The 23,061-nt window shown below is 36.7% G+C and overlaps 1 protein-coding gene across 1 annotated transcript in view; it reads left to right on the forward strand.

Moving 5' to 3' along the window:
• The first annotated feature begins 818 nt into the window (after positions 1-818).
• The window catches only part of CPB1 (carboxypeptidase B1), a 33,543-nt gene continuing 11,300 nt past the window's right edge, over positions 819-23,061 (forward strand). The window contains exons 1-9 of the mRNA XM_058730159.1: positions 819-944; positions 1,057-1,132; positions 7,697-7,821; positions 15,729-15,828; positions 15,916-16,017; positions 16,864-16,965; positions 19,587-19,697; positions 19,787-19,877; positions 20,747-20,949. Coding sequence (XP_058586142.1) covers positions 835-944; positions 1,057-1,132; positions 7,697-7,821; positions 15,729-15,828; positions 15,916-16,017; positions 16,864-16,965; positions 19,587-19,697; positions 19,787-19,877; positions 20,747-20,949 — 1,020 coding nt within the window. The 5' untranslated portion in view covers positions 819-834. The remainder of the gene's footprint in view (positions 945-1,056; positions 1,133-7,696; positions 7,822-15,728; positions 15,829-15,915; positions 16,018-16,863; positions 16,966-19,586; positions 19,698-19,786; positions 19,878-20,746; positions 20,950-23,061) is intronic.

Raw genomic sequence — 23,061 nt, forward strand, 5'->3', positions numbered from 1 at the left:
TTTTTCTGGTTCCATACAAATTTTAGGATTGTTTGTTCTAGCTCTGTGAAGAATGTTTTTGTTATTCTGATAGGGATTGCACCGAATGTGTAGATTGCTTTGGGTAGTATCAACACATAAATAATATTTGTTCTTCCAATCCATGATCATGGCTGTTTCTCCATTTCTTTGTGTCTTATTCATTTTTTTTCATAAGCTTTCTATAGTTTTCAGTGTATTGATTTTTTACCTCTTTGGTTAGGTTTGTCCCTAGGTATCTTATAGGCTTTGCTGCAATTGTAAGTGGAATAAATTCCTTGATTTCTCTTTCTGCTGCTTCATTATTAGTGTATAGAAATGCAACTGATTTCTATATGTTGAATTGATATCCTGCAACTTTGCTGAATTCATGTATATCAGTTCTAACAGGTTTTTTGGTGGAGTTTTTTGGGTTTTCCACACATTCATGTCATCTGTGAAGAGTGAAAGTTTGACTTCTTACATGACAGGGATGTCCACTCTCACCACTGTCGTTCAACATAGTACTAGAAGTCCTAGCCTCAGCAATCAGACAACAAAAGAAATAAAAGGCATACAAATTGGCAACGAAGAATTTAAATTATAAAATAGATTTTATTTAAAACTCATTTACCTCCAAACTATTCAAGGCCTAACATCCAAATTAAATAGGTTGAACTTGAGATTATTTGCTCTGTATCCACAGGTGTTGAGAGAGATATCCTCTCAGACTTTACACACCTACCAAGGCAACAATGCCAGGAAAACCATTAATCAAGATTTGATAGTGCCTATCTGCAATCAGAAGAAGAAAACAAACACCACCTTGGATTATAAATGCAGGTGAAACACACCCAAAGGACCAAGTCAGTCACAATGTTGGTGCTCTTACTTCTTGTGACTGTGGCCCTAGCATCTGCTCACCATTCTGGTGAGCACTTTGAAGGGTAAGTAAGCAACTCCTTATATGAGCAAGTCCTCTTCCTTGCTATCCCCCAAATTTGAATGCATTACCAAATTTTACATTTTCTCTTCTTCTTCTGCTACCTCGCCATTCAGTGAGAAGGTGTTCCGTGTCAATGTTGAAGATGAAAATCACATCAGCTTACTCCGTGAGTTGGCCAGCACCACCCAGGTAAATAATGATCCAATACTATAGGTTTGCTTCACAATTACTTTAAAATCTTAGAGTGCACTGTGATTCCATCAAAGGAAGAATGACTGAAATATTAACTATAGCAAGAAATAAACTGAAAAACATTTAATGCCACAATACCTTTTTTTTCCCCCTGCCTAAATTAGATTGCCATAGCCCTATAGTATTATAAATCCATGGTAACTTTTGAAGGAGTTGACAGGACATGACAACTGGATGAGTTGGAACAGTCGCAAAGGTCACAGAACATCTAATGTACAGTCACTTCCCTTCTAAGGCAAAAGTGAAAAATGATCAACTTGGATATTACTGAAAAACTGGGCTTCTGTCCAACTTGAAATTCATTTCCACATCCCATGTATCATCTGTTCCCTTTGATTTTCTTTCATTCCAAATCAAACAGCTTGAGTTTTCATGACCTTGCTTCAGGTCCTCTTAATGATATGACATGAAGGAGTTGGGGGCAAAGAAGGTAAAAAGCCATGAATGATTTCCATACTTTTCTTTTACTTTCAAGAAACCAAAATCTCTATACTACTTAAAGTAAATCCACTGAATATGGGATGATAACTGATATTTTTAATTATATATGTAGTGTAGCAGGAAGCTATTGTTGACCACAAATAGCTCACTTGGGCCAAAGTTGTTTCTTCATGAAATATAAACCAAAATAATTTGCTAGACCCCTAAATACCTATCTATCTATCTATCTTTTTATAGGGTTTTTTTTTTTCTTTTGGCTTTTAAGTTATGGACCAAAAAAAAAAAAAAAAGAAGAAGAAGAAGAAGAAGAAGAAGGTACAGTGTCATAATCTGAAATAGATTCAAAAGTTTAATATTGAAAGAAAATAAGTAGTCATGTATTCCGGCCTTCTACTCAAACTGGAATTTCCTCCATAGAAATACCATCTCTGATTGCTAGCCTTAATAAAAACTGTTTGAGAACTTTTAAGGATGGAAGGAATGCTGCTTTTCAGAGTAGCCCATTTGCCTCACAAGTCAACTGTTACATGAAGCTGAAAGCTACCTCCTCTAACTTTGGCCCATTGGACTTAGTTGAGCCAAATATTGTCTTACGTCTAAGATTTACCTTTTCCAGGCCTTCTATCATTTCTCTTAGCACTCGTTTACACTGATCATTCCTGGTCACCTTTGGATATAGCTCAATCTGTCTGTATTTCTTTTTTAAAATGTAGCTTTCAGAATTGGCACTAGACTTCTAGGTATGCTCTGATTAATACAGTATTAGATACATTAGATTAATACAGTACTAGATAATAGGACAATTGCCTGTCTTCATCTGTAAAACAGACATTTGTTAATGGGGCCTGAGATTCTTTTAAACATCTTGAACAGTTAAAGAATACTCTTAGTTTATAATAAGCCTATGGCCAATAGAAACCAGTAGGTTATTCTTTTTTCACATGAATCATTCTTAGACAAGGTATTATTTCTTCTTGCCTAATTTATTTTTTACCTAAATGCAGGATTTCAGATTTACTGTGCTAAAATTTATCTTTATAGTTTATTTTCAGCATGATGATATCATTTAAAAAACTAATTCAGTCATCCATGGAAATAATTCTTCCCCCTAGCTTTGCATCACCAGCAAGTTTGACAAGCACTCCTTCCCGACTTTTATCTTTGTCATTAATAAAGATAAATATTAAGTCAATCAGGGGTCAGCACAGAATTAGAGGCCTCCTTCATGGTTCATTCATTCGATACATATTTATCAAGAGCTTCTAATATGTTAAGTATTGAAAGTGATTCATTAACCAACTATCCTCAGATGTTTGCTCAATTACCCACATTACTGGGGTGTCAGCTCCAGCTAACACTGTGCTTTCCAGCTTGTAAAGAAGAATATAAATGCAGAGACTTTACAAATGCTTTGCTAAGATCTAGATTCAGCATTATATCAGGCTAGTGGTCTCTTTCAATAAGAAGATGAAGTTAATTAGGCCTGACTTACTCTTGCTTTAAACTATGCTGGCTCCCAGGGATCACAGCTTCCTTTTCTGAGCATTCACAATCCATCTGCTTCCAGTTTACTCCACAGCTTTGCCAGAATCCATGCTAAACCCCACGAGCTCCTGCTTCTGGAATTCACCTGTTTTCCTCCTTATGAAATCCAAGATTTACCCCCTCCACTCCTCAGTGATTCCTTCAAGCTCTGATTCCTCCAAGATTGCTGAAGAAGTTCTGCAATCACATGTGCTTTATTATTTTAGTTACCTAAAATTCAGCATTTTACAATAGTCAAGAGCAGAGAATCTGGACTCAGACTCCTAGATTCAATTCCTGGTTCTACCACTTGCTAGCTGGACTTTAGACATCTCTCTGGATCTCAACTTTCTCATTTGCCAAATGAGATGAATAACAGAATTTACCTTATAGGATTGTTATGAGATTTAAAAGACTTGATATCAGTGAAGCACTTGGAACATAGTGATAACTATTTAAGAATTTGTTATTATTATCATCACTACAACTGGAATATAAATGCAATTTACATGGCCAGTATAATCCCCTGTCTCCTCATCTATCTTGGGCCTCTATGTTCTCTTTCCAAAGAAGGCATTTCTACTAAAAATCGTAACATGTGAAAAATTCTTTACTTATGGCAATTTCATCTCTCAGTGGAAGCAGAAGAAACAAGAAATGGTATACCCCCTCGGAAAAGTCAAAAGCCAAACAACAGTTAAACGGGAAAACTTTCTTTTCTTCCTGCTGCAAGCATCATGCTTTGTCTCTAAGCAATGGGACTGCACATTTCTTCTTTATTCATTTTGTTTCCCACATGAATGAAAAGGAGATATTTTTTTCTCCTTAGCAATCTGCAAGTGCAGCATATTCTGTACTATAGCCTTCCTGATAAGATCATTACAAGGGCACCTAGTCTTTGTATTCATCCTTGGCTATGTGTCCTTCCTCCCAGCTTTTAAACATATCTTCTCACAAGTTGAATACACTAGAGAGATCTGTGATGACATAGGACTCTAGCAGCCTCCCCTTTTCATCTGTAATTATATACTAAGGGGTTTATTTTATCTCCTTGTAATCAGAATTGCACTTTTTCCTTTATTGCAGGCACTAACCATAAAACCTATCCTCTTTGCTCTGTGCTTTCTTGAACTCTGTTTCTCTATGATGAGGTCCATGTTCGTCTATATGCCCAGAGTAACATGGTTACAGTCTTCCAGTGTTCTCATCACTCCCACTATACTACTAAGTTGCTCCCTACTGTCTGGAACTATGCCTGGATTAGAAGTCAACCCTCCAAACAGGAAAGGAAAATTCCATCAAGATAAAATAGTCTATCAGATGTTCAACTTATAGTCAAATGCAACGTGAAGAAACAAACTGTGTAAATTTGTAAAGAACCAAAGATCTCCAACACCACTATTTATTCTTTTAAAAGCCTAAAAGAATTTACAGTGGACATACTTAATCTTGCTTTTGTGTTGGTTCTATAATATATTTTAAGAAAGACTCTTCAGTTATTAGCCAGCTGGCTGATTAAGTTAACATTCCCACTGTGCTATCATTTAAAGATATTCCTTTATCCTCCAACAAATGCTCTTTACAGTTTTTTTAACTCAGCTTCCTGGATTTATAATTTTATAACCTCAGTTTTACAATTTCTTAACATATAATTCAATTCCCCATATCTCACATCATATATTTTACTCTATTTCCATATTTCAGACATAGATCTCGCTACATGGTCTTGGTGATTACTGAAATGTATATTTATCTCCTTGTGAGAATATTTTGAGTTTATTAATTTTATCCATGCTTGATACATTGGTAAACATCTATGAGGCTATAGAGTTCTTCCTGATTTTTGGTTCCATTTCTCCTAAGAAGCACTAGCAACTAACTCCAGTATAGTAAGTCTGCATCACAGCTGAAGAACTTCATAGCGTTGGATGCTGGTATATTTGCTGACAAATTTTCCCCATGTCAGACTGAAATTTATAGTGCCTCAGGTTAGGTCTTCAAGTTTTCTGTAAAAACACATTCATGAAATTTCTCTACCCCCATTTTAAAGAATCTATCATTCTCACTGCAGAATCTTAAAAGTCTCTATCTCTCTCAGTCTCGATAGACAGACAGACAGATAGATATAGAGATATAAATACAGACATATAGATACAGATATGTGTGTAGATAGGCAGATACAGAGAGAGAGATCTCCCAATATTTCAGAGAGCCAAGACCAATGAGTAAGAAGTAAGAGATTAGGAAAGGCAGCTTTCAACTTAATATCACAAAGAAAACCCACTCATAAAGCAATTAGGCTATTCTGAATTGGCACTGAATGTATTGAAGATTGTATCAGAACCATCACCAAGATATCATACAGGTACATGCTGCTCTAAGTGAAAAGCTAGTGTCTTAATATAGGTTCCTCAAAGTAGAATCTTAGACAAAGATTTGGGGGCCAAGATTTTGTTTGGGAAGTACAAGGAACACTGGTAAAGAAGTGAAGAGTGATGCAGAGAATGGAAGGCAGACAACAAAGGGGATACTATTAAGACAACTACCATAGACGATGATTAGAGCTTACTCCTACAGAGAAACTCCAAGAAAGGGTAAAATCGCCCACCTCAGAATTATCCCACCTAAGAAATGAGAGAATTGGAATATTTACACATCCACTTCCCAGGCTCACTGGTTGAGTGCTTCTCTGTAAAGAGTTCTTTGCCACCTCCTGGCTGCTGCAAGCTGTTAGCTTGGCTTTTTCCAGTTCCAGGGGAAAGAGCCTTCACAGAGATGAAGTTCGGGGACGTAAGGGGTCCCCTGAGTACACTAAAAGGTCCCAGCATTATGTGTGGGTGGGGCACTGTCAAGTTCCCTACTGATGTCTGGAAGACTTTGTGTGCTTTACCAATTCAAAACCTCTGTATCTATAATAAAGATACACATCCCTCTCCCATCCCACCTTGGAAGGACAAGCATTCTTAGGAACACAAATTCAGAGTTAACTTTTAAAAATATGCTTTCTCCTATAATGTGCTTGTCTTCATTGCCCTTCTCTTTACCATGTTGGCTAACTAGAATTCATCACCAGACCCTTGTTTTCTCTGTTCTTATCATGGCATGCCTTTATACCTCCTCCCACTATCTTTTAACTTTCATCTTTATTTTCTCATCTATGACTCACTAGATCACATTCTGTAGCTAATCCTTATCAAATCATCAGTACTGTCTCCTTTCAACACCTTACTGACAATCACACTTTTCTTCTGGAATCCCTTCTGATATTGTCCTAACGTCTCTGCCTCCTACTGCCCTGACACTCCCTGTGGTCCTGACTCATGACTCAGCACCCACTAGATATCTACAATGGTCTCAAGATTACCAGGACAGGATATAGGTTATTGGATTCTCCATAGGCAAGTGTACCTGAAACTGAGTCATGTTAATATCTTACCTAATTAGTTTCAATTGAACAACCTCTAAGTCTTGCCCAAACTCCCTTCTAAGTTTCCAAACAGTGATCCTAAATATCACCTGCCTCAGGCTGGAGACTAGCTCATAAACATATAAACAGGGACTGGGTGAGACTCAGGGGCAGAGAAAGACCCACTGTCAGGATCACCTCAGGCTTCAAGGTCTTTTCTCAACTCAAGGAAGAAACAGGAAAACAGACACCTGAGAGAGGCAACACATCCTTAGTTAATGTTTTTCCATGGGGGTAAAAAAAAAGGAGACTTGAAACCATACATCCAAAAGAGAAAACAATAGAATTCTCAAATACGTCATCCTGTTATTTTTGTGCATAAATGTCTCTAAAACCTTCCCGGTAAAGACAGAAGCTATGTTTGATTCGCTCACTAATGTATTCCTAGTTTCAGGCACAGAGCCTAGCACATAATAGGTCCCTAGTAACAGCAGATGAATAATTGAATGAATGAAAATGTCTGGATCTTTGAGAGCACTTTGTTTCTGGCCATGATGCCAAGATGACCACTGTGGAAAGAGGCATTTTTCCTCTCTGATATATCCTCCACAGGTCAGAGATGTAGATCTTGGTTCTACACATTACAGTGGCAAGAACAGTGCTGAGTTCCAAGTACAAATGAACAAAATACATCAATTCAAAAGTAAAAATGAAAGCTCAATCTCTTTCTATTAAATTTTGTGGTTCTAGTTAATTCATCATCATTCATTCCAGCACATATATCCATTACCACAAACACCACTATCTCAATAAGAAACTGCTCCAGAAACTCAATAAATAGAAAAGAACCATTATAGAAAACATTGCAACTAACTAGCATTATGGGAAACAATTACATGTTCTTCATGTTTGATGATAATCAGTTAAGGCCATGTATGTATGTGTAAACATTGTTATTAACATCTAACTTTTGGTTCCAACTTGTTCACTCAAAGGAAATGTTTTTAAGAGATTTCATGGATGATTTGAATTTAAAAATAACTCAATGGAGTAGAGTACTAGCGTGCTTGATGATAATTCACCCATTGAATTATAGGTGTCAAATACAATATATCTTCCTCTTTATTCAGATTGACTTCTGGAAACCAGATTCTGTCACACAGATTAAACCTCACAGTACAGTTGACTTCCGTGTTAAAGCAGAAGATATTTTCACTGTGGAAGATTTTCTGAAGCAACATGAACTACAATATGAGTAAGTTTATGTTTTATAACTATTAAAATTCTCTCCCACGTATGTTCTCATCTTAGCCTCTGAATAACCCTGGGAAGGCAAAACTAAGACCAAGAACAGGCTTCCTTAGGGCTCCAAAAAATAGATCATGGCAAAACTGGCCCTACATTCCAAATCTTAAGACTTTAAGCCCAGTAGATTTTTTTTTAGTTACTGTTCTAATAAAAATGGCTTTCACTTTTGAACTCCAATTCAGCAAGATACCTGACCTGCTCCTGGTTTACAAATGATACACAGACTACAGGTCAAATCATGAACACTCTATTATCAATCAGCTAGACAGTTTTAGACCTAAATTACATCAAGCCTTCTTTCCAAGTGAGAAGTCCTTATGAATTAGGACTCTCATGCTCCTGACTTCTTGTGTACGCACACTGGACTCAATAAATATTTATTTCAACTTAACCAATTATTCCTATTTTATTATCATTTTAAATTTCTTCACCATGTAAAGTGTACTTCTTAATCCCCATCCTCTTTCTTCCCCATTCCCCCACCCATATCCCCTCTGGTAACCATCGGTTTTTTTCTCTTTAAGAGTCTGTTTCTTGGGTCACCTGGGTGGCTCATTTGGATAAGCAACTGACTTCGGCTCAGGCCATGATCTCATGGTCCGTGGGTTCAAGCCCCACATCAGGCTCTGTGCTGACAGCTCAGAGCCTGGAGCCTGCTTTGGGTTCTGTGTCTTTCTGTCTCTCTGCCCTTTCCTTGCTCGTGCTCTGTCTCTGTCTCTCAAAAATAAATAAACATTAAAAATTTTTTAAAAAAAGAATCTGTTTCTTGGTTTGTCTCTCTTTTCTTTGCTCATTTGTTTTGTTTCTTAAATTCCAGATATGAGTGAGATCATATAGTATTTGTCTTTTTCTGACTGACTTATTTCACTTAGCATTATACTCTCTAGCTCTGTCCATGTTGTTGCAAGTGGCAAGATTTCATTCTTTTTTATGACTGAACAATATTCCATTGTATACATACACCACACCCTCTTTGTCCATTATATCGAAGTGTATGGACACTTAGGCTGCTTCCATAATTTGGATATTGTAAATAATGCTGCAATTGAAAAAAAAAAAAAGAGGTGCATGTATCCATTTGAATTAGTGTTTTTGTGTTTGAAGGGTAAAGAGCCAGTAGTGTGATTCCTGGATCATAGGGTAGTTCTATTTTTAACTCTTTGAGAAAACTCTATACTGTTTTCCACAATGGCTGCACCAATTTGCATTCCCACCAACAATGCAAAGGGTTCCTTTTTCTCCACATACTCTGTGAGCACTTGCTTCTTGTGGTTTTTTTTTTTTTTTTTATTTTAGCCATTCTGACAGGTGTGAGGTGATATCTCATTGTAGTTTTGATGTGCACTTCCCTGATATGGGTGCCTTTGAGCATCTTTTCATGTGTCTGTTGTCCATCTGGATGTCTTCTTTGGAGAACTGTCTCTTCATGTCTTCTGCCCATCTTTTAATTGCATTATTCATTTCAGGGTATTGATTTGTACCAGTCCTTTATATACTTTAGATAATAACCCTTTATCGAATGTGTCATTTACAAGTATCTTCTCCCACTCCATATGTTGTATTTTACTTTTGTTGATTATTTCCCTCATTGTGCAGAAAGAATTTTGATATAGTCCCAATAGTTTATTTTTGCTTTTATCTCCCTTGCCTCAGGAGACATCTAGAAAAATGCTGCTATGGCCGGTATCAGAGAGATTACGGCCCATACTCACTTTAAGGATTTTTATGGATTCAGGTCTCACATTACATCTTTAATCCATTTTGAGTTCATTTTTGTGTATGGTGAAAGAAAGTGGTCCAGTTTCATTCTTTTGCATGCAGCTCGCCAGTTTCCCAAACATTATTTGTTGAAGACACTGTCTTTTTCCCATTGTGTGTTCATTCCTCTTTTGTCAGAGATTAATTGGCCATGTAATTGTGGGTTTATTTCTAGGTTTTCTGTTCTAAACCATTAAGTTATGTGTCTATTTTTATGCCAGTGCCATACTGTTTTAATTACTACTGCTTTGTAATATATCTTAAAATCTGGAATTGTGATATCTCCAGTTTGTTTGTTTTTTTTTCTTCCTCATGCTCCTTTAAGATTAAGGACCAGACTAGGGTCAGACTGAATGGTTCTTCTGTGCAACCTCAAGGCCCCAACACTATCTCTAATGGTAGAAGTCGTGAAGATAAGGACTAAAAGAAAGAAAAGTGATTCCTCAAAGGCCTAATACAGAGTTGGCTAAGCTGATGACCCTATCTCCTGTCTCCAAATACCACACTGGTCCATCTAAGCCTCTCCAGATGAGAATGTCTTCCTAAGTAGAAGCAGTTGTCCACTGTCGATACAACAAATAGATAGTAAATGCCTATATATACCAAGCCCAAAAAAGGACAGATATGGCCCTCCTCCCTTCAGAGGAAAACAGACTTTAAACAAAGAATTGCAAAATTGTGTAACAGCTGTCAAGAAGAGCAAAGAGCTGGATATATAGGGGGGAAATGACCAACTCTAGGGTCAGGGAAGGCCACTGGAGGAAATGAGGCTTCAGCTGAGAACTTAAAGATGAGCCAGCGTTAGCCAAAGAAAGGAAAAAATCATACTCTAGGCAGAGAACAGATTATATAACCTGTATGTAACCTTATAACTGGGAGAGACTATGCTGACCCGAAGGCATTTGCACTAGAGAGAAGAAAGAAATGAGGACTTTTATCCCAAACAGTTATTCCTCCAGGGAGTGGGTCAGTGAGAAGCAAACAGGCAGTTTGTCAAGCTCCAGTCCTGAACATTCAAATGTTTATCCAAGAGCAGCCTACCACAAGCTCAAGTCCTCATTATATTTTGGGTAAATATACCTTAAAGAATTTCATAAAAAATCTTCTCTTGTTTTGACATTTTAAAAATATAGAATAGTATTTATGCTAGTGAAGACGTAAGAATTGTTACCTATGAGGTCTGTACGTCGTCAGAAGTGGTGCAGCCTAACACAACAAGTAAGTGTTCCATAAAACACAGACCAGATCCAAATCCTGGGTCTGAACCTTCCTGGTTGTGACCTTAGATAATGTGCTTCATGTTTGTGAATTTCAGTTTCCTAATCCATAATGTGAAGATACTATGCCTCTCTCAAAAATCTGTGAAGATGAACAAAACAATACACAAATAAGTTGCAACTGATACTACTATTGCTGTGACCGCTGCTATGGTTTACTATTGTACAAAGAGGGAGATGATACATTGTTTAAAGGTCAACAGAAACTGTTTTGCTTAACCCCATTATCATGGCTCATATAGCTTAGCTATCTGCTTCTGCCTGAGGAAAGTGTCAAAATGTGACCTTAAGAATTGACTCTTCAAAAAAAAAAAAAACATATAACACAGTTAAGTTTCAAAATTTGATTAAGATTCATGTCTGTGACTTTTTGCTCTTCTTATTACACTAGGAAGAACGTCAAAAATCCTAACCTTTAGTAGTCCTCAGTAATATTTTTTAAGTGACAGATTCTTTATAATTCCTTAAGAAAAACAAAGGAATATCAGAGACCATAAGCTAACCCTAGCTACCTGAATCATGTCCTAATTCTACCTATATCCCAAAGCAGTAGAATGGCTTCTAATCTCATTCCTTTTATCAGATAGAAAGTTCAATCCTTTTTTAGTGGGTAAACTTTTTGGGAACTGGATGTAAATGTTGTCTCATCTAGAACATAGGATATTCCCAAGAGCTAAGCTCTTGTTAATTTTTGTTTCTGTTTGCTGCTTAGCACATTTGTAGCATATAATTGTCTAAATATTAAATAATAATAAGTCCCTAGAAATCCTGGAGAAGCACACCAGCAATATCCTTGCTGGGGCTGCAAGCAGTCCCTGTGCATCCCATTATTACCTCATATGGTAACTAATTTGTGTTTAGACAGTTTCCTGTCGGCAAGAATTTGTAGCTGTGTTTACATGCGACAGGAACCGGCTACTGCACAACTTCCAATAAAAAGCTTTGCAGATTTTTCCCATGGTTCCAAACCTTCTTCACCAAGACTTGTATCACTTTGGCAGCTTTAATCAGTTTCTGAGTTGCCATGGGAAAAAATTCACAATGTGTACACCAAGAAAAATCACTATTTTTATGCCTATGCTGTACACTTAGGTACAGAAAAACCAGGAATTAGATGGTGCAAATCTCCAACTTTTCGTCCTGAAGCCAGGCTGACAGACCTTTTGGTGGGCAGCCCTTCACAGAATACCTTCCTACAAACTGCAGGATGGTTGTCTTTCCCCTATCCAACCTAGGAAGAAACTGATTGTTACTAACTACCTATACTGCTTTTTTTCTGCGTATTTCAGATTAAGACAGGAACGTCCTTGGATAGCAATGGGTACTTAACAGTGTTGTTCTTCAAGAGCAATGGGCATGTAGTATGGGAACTAACCAAATACTCCTTTTTCAAGAATCTATAAGGGGAAAAAAGTTAGTCGTGTCTCTCCTTCTCAGACATTCCGTTCCTTGTTTTGTTGGGAGTCCCTGTAATCTAATTTGCTTGCATATTTGTATAGAAGAAGTTGGGTGGCACTATAAAAGGAACATAGAAAAGTATAAAATAGTGTACATGCCCCTGTATTTTGGAGCTGTAATGTAGTCCCTATTACATTAAGAGGCATTATTTTAATCTCCTAGAATAGAAGCTCATTATTTGGTAATAATATTTGTAATACAGCTAAAGTAGTGCTTTGTCCTAAATCTAATAAAATCAAATAATCACAAGGCTGGATAGGATCATTTCAGGTCAATCCCTTGCCTTCAGGCGAAAGTCAGCACCACATTAACCTCATTCTGATGCTCTTTTGCAACTTACTAGAGGGTACTTTTACTCTTGGGTGTCATCTTAAATTTAACAGTTTTTTAATGCTCCTTTGTCCTTAATATTGATGAAAACGTTTAACAGTTAACATAGTAATAACTCTACCAGGATGTCTCATCTAACTACCAAACAAAACACTAATCCATACATAGTCACTAAGTCTTCTAAATAATGTGAATTTTTGGATTAGGTACAGAGAAAGGATAGCCATAGCAGGGGAAGGTCTCTTGTCCCTCTATTCAGAGCTAGTTGCTGACAGACCAGAGCTGGCCACAGTTAAGGTCTTAGACACAATTGTCTATTGAAGGTCTTGAGGCTGTGGAATGCCTGGGAGCATTTCAGTGATGATTTCTTTTCTCTGGGCACCCACTAACAAGCCATGTGACCTAGATGATATTGTACTCGCTCACTGACGATGAAAAATCTTGTTACAGTGAAAGTAGATGCCATTTACAGTTTCCTCGTGGAGTTTTAGCTTTGCCATTCAGTCAGAGAAGTTCATCTTTGTTACACAGGATGTGTTCCTTTAAATGGATGATCTTAGAATGGAATATAGATGTTTTCTTAAAGGTTTTGGCCAATTTTATTTTTTGTTTTCAAGTTTTTGTTTTGCTTGCTTTGCTCTGGTTTTGTTTTTGGTTTTTATAAATATTATATTTGAAAATCACTTTCCTTAACTATCTATTTTAAGTGTTTTCCTGGAGTTATGAAGGTGGTAACTGGCATTTTTAGCTTAATTTTTTTTTTCATAAACCTTGAAAGACATCTATGACCAAGGCCTATGAGTCCAGTCACTGCATTTTACAACTGAAAAGACATTAATACCGGCTAATCAAATGCCCCCTTCTCAAAATTATGAAATTAAGGCCCAGATATTAAATAATTTTTCTGAAGTCAACTTACAAGTTAGTCAAAACTATGACCCCTGACCTTTTGATTCCTAATTCTGGATTCTTGCTACTTCTGCCCTATCCCTTAACAATCCAATTTGGGTGTTGAATATAATTATAGAACATACTATAAACATTATTAACTGTAGCAGGCAGAATGATGGCCCCCCACCCCAAAAATGTCTACATCTTAATCCCCAGAAGACCTGAATATGTCACATTACATGGCAAAGAGGAGTTAGAGTTGTAGATGGCGTTAAAGTTGCTAAACAGCTAAACTTAAAATAGGTAGATTATCCTAGATTGTCCAGATAGGCCCAACATGATCACAAGGTCCTTACAAGCGTTAAAGGGAGGCAGAAGAGGAGGTCAGAGTGATGTGACATGCAGAGGACTTGAGCTGCTGTTGCTGGCTTCAAAGTTCAAAGACAAGGGCAAACAGCCAAGGAATGTGGGCAGCCTCTAGGAGCTGGAAGGGGCAAGGAATCAGATTCTCCCATACAACTTCTAGAAAGAAGCACCTTGATTTGTTGACACCTTGATTTTAGCCCATTGAGACCGGTGTTGGACTTCTAACTTACAGCACTATAAAATAATAAATTCATGTTGTTTTATACCATACTACATTTGTGGTAATTTACAGCAGCCGTAAAAATGAGTATACTAACAAAGTACTGAGGGCTGCTCAAAGAGAAACTTTCTTTCTGCAAGCTAAATTTTTAAGTCTGCTCCTTTTCCCTTTTCTTTTCAATACCACCTTAAGACAGTTAAGACCTTAAGATAGTATTTGCCTGGGGGCACCTGGGTGGCTCAGTCCTTAAGCATCTGACTTTGGTTCAGGTTTGTGAGTTTGAGCCTGGCTTGGGCTCTAGGCTGACAGCTCAGAGCCTGGAGCCTGCTTAGGATTCTGTGTCTCTCTCTCTGCCCCTCCCCCATTCTCTCTCTCTCTCTCTCTCTCTCTCTCTCTCTCTCTCTCTCAAAAATAAATATACAAATAAACATTTAAAAACATTTTAAATGACAGTATTTGCCTCTTGCTAGGGAGCAAATATTATTTAGTATTAATTTATTGCATTTTCCATAAACAGACACAAGTTCGTTCCCAAGTTAACCAAACAAAGAAGAGACTAGGAGGGAGGTTCAGAGGATGTCCCTGACACACTTCATCAGAAAGCCCTTGGAGCAGCCACAGGAGAAGTAGACTTTTTGATATGTGGCTGCAATTCTCTGTATGTCAGATAAAAACATTTCAAGGCTTCACTGTGGATAATACAAGTTTCTGCAAACTAGCTTCTGTCCATAATATTCACAGTGCTGTGATCGAGGACATTAATGCTCATAAAATTTTGTCCTTTCAGAACATACTTTTTACATTCAACAGTAAGTAGCAAAGACAAATGAAGTCACACATAATCCACACCTTCCAGCCTGCCTTTTATAATAGGAACTTTCACCTGAACAATCATTTATGGAAATAAGCAGGCCTCAAAGGTCTGTCACCAATTTTCATAATACTTTGCTACAGAGCCATTCTTTGATTACTTTAAACCAACCAAAAATAGGCAAGCAGAAACTAGTTCTTCAACCCCAGAATTTTTTGCCTAATAATAAATTTTTAGTTTATTAATATTTCTGAATTTCCACCCATCAAGACATTTTTCTCAAAACCTAGAGAAAGGCCCTCAAGTGACCAACTGTCTCAGTTTACCTGGGACTGACTGGTTCCTGGGACATGTGACTTTTAGTGCTAAAATCAGGGAAGTCCTGGGGAAGAAAGGCCATAGATAGGGCTCAAGTGCATACTTTTGTGTGGCTGCCCAAGGCCCTGATCCAGAATGCCCCAGGTGCCAGGGGAAACCATTTTCTGAATTTAGAGTCCAAGGAAATGTAAATATCTCAAGTTTGGCCTGAGAAAAGAGCCTGCCTTACCTGCACTCTCCAACGATATGTTCACTCTTTGTGATGAGCAGCTCTGTTGAAGGGCATCAGGAATGATCAGAGGACACATGCGACTCCGTGGAGAATGTACTGCACCATTTACTAACACAGTGACTCTAAGTTTTTGCACATGTTCAATGGGAAATACTCGTATGTTCACAGGAGCCTCCCCTTTGGTTTATTGCAGGGTATTGATAAGCAACCTGAGATCTGTGTTAGAAGGCCAGTTTGACAGCCAGGTCCGTGCCACTGGACACAGTTATGAGAAGTACAACAAATGGGAAACGGTATGATGTGCACATGATCTAGACAGACATTGTTTTGGGAACTGAACTAAGAATGGCACATTAATCCGCAAATGGTTGCATTGGTAGATAGAGGCTTGGACTCAACAAGTCGCCACTGAGAATCCAGGCCTCATCTCTCGCAGAGCCATCGGAACCACATTTGAAGGACGCACTATGTATCTCCTCAAGGTAATCATTTTTAACCATGACCTTGCCATGTCTGAGGGCTTTAAATCAACGAGTTCTAACACATTAACATCTGTTACACAGACATGCTCATCCCAGCATTGTTATAACTCTTTCCCTGTCTATATGCCCCAGGGAATCAAACAGATTCCCTAGCTTCTTTTATCATATGTGGATTTTTAAATCATTATTTTGATTTATTCGAAAGGAAAATGCAATAAAATAAGAGAAGTCCTATAAATTTAACCACATTCCTGTAAGCAATGTAAATGATCACCTACCTTGATGAAATTCTTCTCTCCCAGATGTTGTTTGCAAATCCATTTGCTAAAGAGGTTCATAAACTTCACGTCTATCAGGCAACATTACAAAGCGTAGCAACAATTTGTTTCTGTCGTCCTCTAATGCCATTTTTGTCATGTAATTCTAATGAAGAAAATAAAAAGACAAGGAGTAAGTGGGAGAGAAAGAAAATTCTTACAAGATTAGCAACAATCATGATTACTTCTAATTACTCATCCAGTTGTCTTGGTCATGTCACCTAATAATAGCAGCTGAAAATAACCTCCACGTGAGTACAATTAAGCAGTGTAATCAGCATCTTCTGAAAAATATGAGCTTGTCAAGCTTAATAAAAATAATAAACAGCCATGTAAGCCTTCAGTTCAACCACTGTGAGTGTCTAGAGGCAAGAACATACTGTGCTAGTATTGTGTTTTAATTTAATCACAGGATATATCTCTTGCTGCTGTCAAGTTTCACCTGTTGAATCCAAAGCCCAGACGGGTAGTGAATGTTAACCCCTGAATGTGATGAATCACCGTTTCCCTTTTTCTTTGCTTGCAATAGGTTGGCAAAGCTAGACCTCATAAGCCTGCCATTTTCATGGACTGTGGTTTCCATGCCAGAGAGTGGATTTCCCCTGCATTTTGCCAATGGTTTGTGAGAGAGGTCAGTATATAGAATGATTTTGGGCGGAGGGAAGTAGAAAGTGTTTTTTTATTTAACAAAAAACTTCAATTTCCTATAACCAGGCTATAATAAGAGTAGTAACACAGAAAAAAAAATCCTAATTACAAGTTCCCAATTTTAGGGAACATTTATAAGGTAAAATTTTAAGTTTTTGTAAACTTTTTTAACTTTATTTATTTTGAGAGAGAGTGCACAGAGGAAGGGCAGAGAGAAGAGAGGGAGAGAGAAAGAATCCCAAGCAGGCTCTGCACTGTCAGCACAGAGCCCAACGCGGGGCTCCAACTCACGAACGAACCGTGAGATCATGACCTAAGCCAAAGTCGGACATTTAACTGACTCAGCCACCCAGGAACCCCTGTAAGATTTTAAAACAGTTATCAAATTTGATTTATTTATATTGGACTCATCAGAACTTTCTCACCCACCTTTGGTGGAGAGACTAACCGGTAGTATAATGGAGAGGTCATTTAAAAGTAAATGTGGATAAACCACTAGCTTCGTCATTATCTTTTGGACAATAACTGTCGTATACTTCACAAAACAACAACAACAACAATGAATAGTGGTCCCTACTCTAAATGATACTGTTTTTCACTCCTTGTAATTGTAATAAGATATATGTGAAATCCCTTTAACTGAAATTTTTTAAATATCCATGAGTCCATATTGATATAAACAAATTATTCAATAAATATATAAAAGGGAAAGAAGGAACAATCTTTCTTAAAGAAGAATTATAACTAATGGATATACAAAGGATGGACAAAAGAGAAAATTACCATTAGAACACCACAGTAATAATCATTTCATGAAAATCTACGTATGGATGCAAAAATTAGTGAGTAAACGTTTAAAGACAAATAGGACATTTGCAGTTTCAAAGTATCTCCCCAAAAATATGTATTAAATTACAAAGACAAAGTTTACAGTAGAGAAACAGCAGAAACTATTTAACCAAATAGTGATCAAGGTTAACATCACTGGTAACATCATCAGCATAAGACAAAATCAATATCATGTACCACCGGGTATTATGTACGGAAAAGACACAATGTCTTTATGGTATTCTTCCTAAAAATGCATAACCTTCCTCTAATCATAAAGAAAAATTGAGACAAATCCAAATTGAGGGGGCTTCTGCAAAGTAACCAGACTAGTACTCTTCAACAGTGTCAAAGTCATAAAAAACAAAGACTGAGGAACTCTCACAGAGAAGAGGAGACAAAGGAAACATGACAACCAGCATAGTGTGGGATTGTATATTGGATCCTAGAGCAGAAAATAATAGTGGAAAAACTAGCGAACTCTAAATAAAACCTATGGTTTAACTTATATTACTGTGTCAATGTTAATTCCTTCACTTTGATCGCTGTACCATGATTGAGTTAGATGATAACATTAGGAGAAGCTGAGTAAAGGACATACGGGAACCCTTTGCATTAGCAACTCTTCTCTAAGTCTAAAATTATTTCAGAATTAAAAGTTTAAAATATTGAAGTACTTTTAAAATTAAGAATATAATTATATACAATATACGGTCTTTTGTGTGAAACACTTGTGTATATATTTGTCATGGTCTTGGTTTCTAGACATGTTATGTATCCAGTTGTCACCATTTAACTTCAATGGGTATCTTGCCATCTGCCCTCTGGAAGGGAACAACTTTTATTATTACTTTGGTTATCTCTAAGATTAGACCACTAAAAAGAACACGGTTCTGTAGCTCCTCCAAACTAAACATCACATATTTTATCATGTGTTTTTATAATGAATATACATGTGTAGATTCACAAAAAGTATATTAAAACTATTAATACATAGAAGCCTTAACTATTTTAAAGTCTACTCAAAAATGCCTAGGGAAGAGTTGAATTGAAGTTTAACATGATACTGCGGCTGAGGAACTATGACCAAAAGAACATAATTAATGAGTATGAGGTCCTTCATTCACAGAGGAATGTCCACATTACTTAGCAGGGGTAGCTAGTCCCTTAACAGGGTTCCCTTCTCAATACAGAGGAGTAAGAAGGAGACTTTCATCTTTATGCAGGCTTTTGTGAGAGCCACCCAAAATCTACCAGTGTGAGCTCACTTCACAAAGGGGGTTTTCTTCATTCCTCTTCCTTATTGGACATTCTCTCCAGTGAGACTATCTACAGGAGGTTTCACAAAACTTAAATAAATTTCTAGATGATAGCAGAAACACCCATAGCCACCCATAGATATTCCTTACTTACTAAAAACAGGTCTTACCTTCATATCCTACTCACTTTGAAAAAAATCTACTGCAGTTACTATTAGAAAATGAATATGTTTTTTAATAGTCTAGTTTTATTAAATCTTTGCTCATCTTTAAAGTGAAAAGTTAAATAAATAATTATTCGAGTTATATATGGATGTAACAGAATGTCCTGGAAACAGAGAAGAATTAAAAACTATTTTAATCAAAACTATGGGTAAAATTTTTGCTAACTGCCTTTTAAATATTAAATAGCTACCTCAATAGGTAGATATTATTACCAAAGTCAATATTCATACAGTCTATGTAAATTTCACACATTCCATTTTTCCATGAAATTCTCTTCCTAATTCATACACAGGCTATTCGCACCTATGGACATGAGAGCCACATGACAGAACTTCTCAACATGTTAGACTTTTATGTCTTGCCTGTGGTCAATATTGACGGCTATATCTACACCTGGACCAAGGTATATGAACCAATTCTGAGAGGGGCTGATGAAATTAAAACCAACCCACTTCCTATTATACTTGACCTAACCACACAATCCACTTTCAGAACCGAATGTGGAGAAAGACTCGCTCCACCCAGATTGGAACCACCTGCATTGGCACAGACCCCAACAGAAATTTTGATGCTGGATGGTGCAGTAAGTATCTAGCTGACCATTTTGCCATGCATCTGTTGAAAAGCCTGGGAGGACAAACAACACAGGGAAAAAAAACAGTGTCTAAAATAAGAAAAAATGTCAAGGTTTACATTTTAGAATTCTAGCTTTCTGAAAGCACAGTTTATTCACTCAAAAAAATATATTGTGTATAGTGTTCCCAGCTGTGCTAGATGCTGGAAACACAAGGCTGAGCAATCCAGACAGAATTCTACTACTTTGAAATGTATCATCTAGAGGAGACAGTCATTAAATAATTATTTAAATTAAAATGTGATATAATTACAATTTTGTGATTCAACTCTCAGAAAATGATTACAAGTAATAAGAAAATTTCTCATGTATGTTAGTTTATCCCTTATTAATTTTCTTGCACTATATTGAGATTTCATTGTATAATACTACACAAAGACACACTGATAATTTCACATGCAACTTTTTACCCCATTAGCTTAAAAACATAAGACCCTAATCTCATGACTAAATGTATGTGCATGCCTTATATACCTACATGATCACGAGGGTGCCTATAAAAACAGCTTTTCTTTTTCAGTTTATTTATTTATTTTGAGAAAGAGCATGAGCAGGGGGAGGGACAGAGAGAGAGAGGAGAGAGAATCCCAAGCAGGCTTCACACTGTCAGCGCTGAACCCAACGTGGGGCTTGATCTCACAAACCGAAACAACGAGATCATGACCTGGGCCAAAATCGAGAGTCAGGCACTCAACCAACTGAGCCACCCAGGAGCCCCAAAAACAGCTTATTTTTAACTCTCTAATTTGGAAGTTTGAAACATGCTTTGTAAGAACTTTAGTAGGTGACCATTCCATTAATGACATATGTTTTTGTAGAAGTCGGAGCCTCTCGAAAGCCCTGTGATGACACTTACTGTGGACCTGCTGCAGAGTCCGAAAGAGAGACCAAGGCCCTGGCTAATTTCATCCGCAGCAACCTCTCTTCCATCAAAGCATATGTGACAATCCACTCATACTCCCAAATGATGCTCTATCCTTACTCCTATGATTATAAACTCACAGAGAACAATGCTGAGTTGGTAAGTAGTTGTGGTAGTAAATATGGTATTTCACTGTTGAAAATTTTTAAATCCTATTCCTGAGAAAAAAAAATTATAAAAACAATTTCTAAAAGTTCCATTAATTTTTGGCAGTAGAAGCAAAGAAAAAAACTTAGTACAGATTTATAAGGAATCTGGAATTGGCTGATAAAATGGCTAAAAGAGATATGATTTTAATGGGGGGAAACAGTTCCCAACATTTAAACCAGTTTAGTCACTAATTGTCAAAATGACAATAGCTACACTTACTCCTGCTTCACCAGAATACTAACTACATGATGATTTCAGATGCATCTGGGATAGTCAACAAGGTTGCTTTATCTCACACACAAACAGAAAGTCAATTCTGTCAAGTTGCCTTGAGCTGGATCTGACATAGGCAGAGAATGGCAGATGTCATTAGGAATTTGGCATATTTGCTTGATACTGGGTTAAGTGATAAGATCTTAAAATTGCTTATTCCACTGTTTGATTATATGAGACACAGTAGTAAAGCAATCAATGAATGAATAGTATAAATGGGTACTTCCTAGATATAGGAAATAATGCAAAAAAATATTTAAGTGTCTATGACACAAAAAAATGCAATCTTGTTAGAAAATCATGATATAACCACATGAAACGTCAAATAATATAAGAATTTTATAACATTCACATTAACAAATATCACATATCAATGCATAATTTTTTAAAATCAGCAGGTTTGAATCCTTCAAACAATATTTTCTAGTTTATGAAACATCTGGCTGCCATAAGTTGGGACCAATGACCTTAAGAACAAGTGTAAGATTTAAAGCATTTGAGTTATGCCAAAAAATAAAGTGGGGGGGGGGGGGTTCCCACTTAGACAATGACATAGATATTTGGCTTACCTAAATGCATAAATTTGAAGAGCCAGTGACTTTAACAACTGGAAACTGTTGTTTGGTACTTTCAGTCTTTCAGAGACCAAATAAAATATGTAATACTATAAATATTTTGTGAAGAGCAAAATGGGAAAATAACTCAGCCTCTTAGAAAACTAGGTCCTTTTCATTAAAAAAAAAAAAAAATCTATTTTTCAAAAAGCTTCCCATTTTCCCTGTCCACAGCCAAAAAAACAAAGGAAAACATCATTAGCTGGAACCATTAACTATTTCAATTTTCCAATTATGCTCCATCTGTTAAGTGTTCCCAGTGGGTGCTCACAGTCCTGCTATCCCAGAGATGGGTGTGGTCAGATCCTCATTTCAATCCCAGATTTCAGTCCCTGAGGAAAGAAGGTGGGGCTATGTTGTTTGCTTTATTCATGTGAATATGTTTAAACTGTGCCACATCAGAAAAGAAAAAGACAAAGCCATATTAAGTGTAACAATAATCAATATATCCAGTTTGCTTAATATATCCAGTTTTAAACCCAAATTCTAAAAGACTAATGCTAACAGAAAAATTTTAAAGTGTTCTTTGGAAATGAGCTGCTTCACAAATCATCAATACTTTTTCTTATTGGGGAATAAGTTAATTCTAATTAACAAAGAATTGGAATAAACAGAATTATATCCAGTAAAATATTCATAATCTGCATACAAAAATACAAACCATAATACAAAAAATACAAACCATAAAATAATCTTATGTTGGATGTTTACTTTTATATTCACGAAACCAATAAATTCAAGAAAAAATATATGCTACTTCTTACCCTTTCTGAGCATGACAAGACAGGTGGCTGACCTGCAAATTTAATTGTACTTATATCACAGTAATTGATTTAAAAGTTACTTTAATTTCCAATCATTTCTTTCTATGATTAAGCTTTTGCCTAGCGTCTTAAAAGAAATACTTAAGCGTCACTAGTAAAATCTAAAGTGAATGTTAATTTGATTATTTGATTCATTGGGAATCTGAATTTAATCCAGCACCCCAAAATAACTTAAATCTTTTGAATAACTAGAGATCCTTTCCATCGTTTTCTTATTTTGCATAATTCCAATTCACTAACCTCTTAAGTACATTCTGCTAGAGCAACTCACAACTGTAGTGTTAATGAGTAAATACACATAGCCAAAAAAGAATCTTGAGTCTCTCATAAAGAAAAATGTTGGCTTTTTC

Source organism: Neofelis nebulosa, chromosome 5, assembly GCF_028018385.1.
Source record: "Neofelis nebulosa isolate mNeoNeb1 chromosome 5, mNeoNeb1.pri, whole genome shotgun sequence".
Classification (NCBI taxonomy): Eukaryota; Metazoa; Chordata; class Mammalia; order Carnivora; family Felidae; genus Neofelis; species Neofelis nebulosa.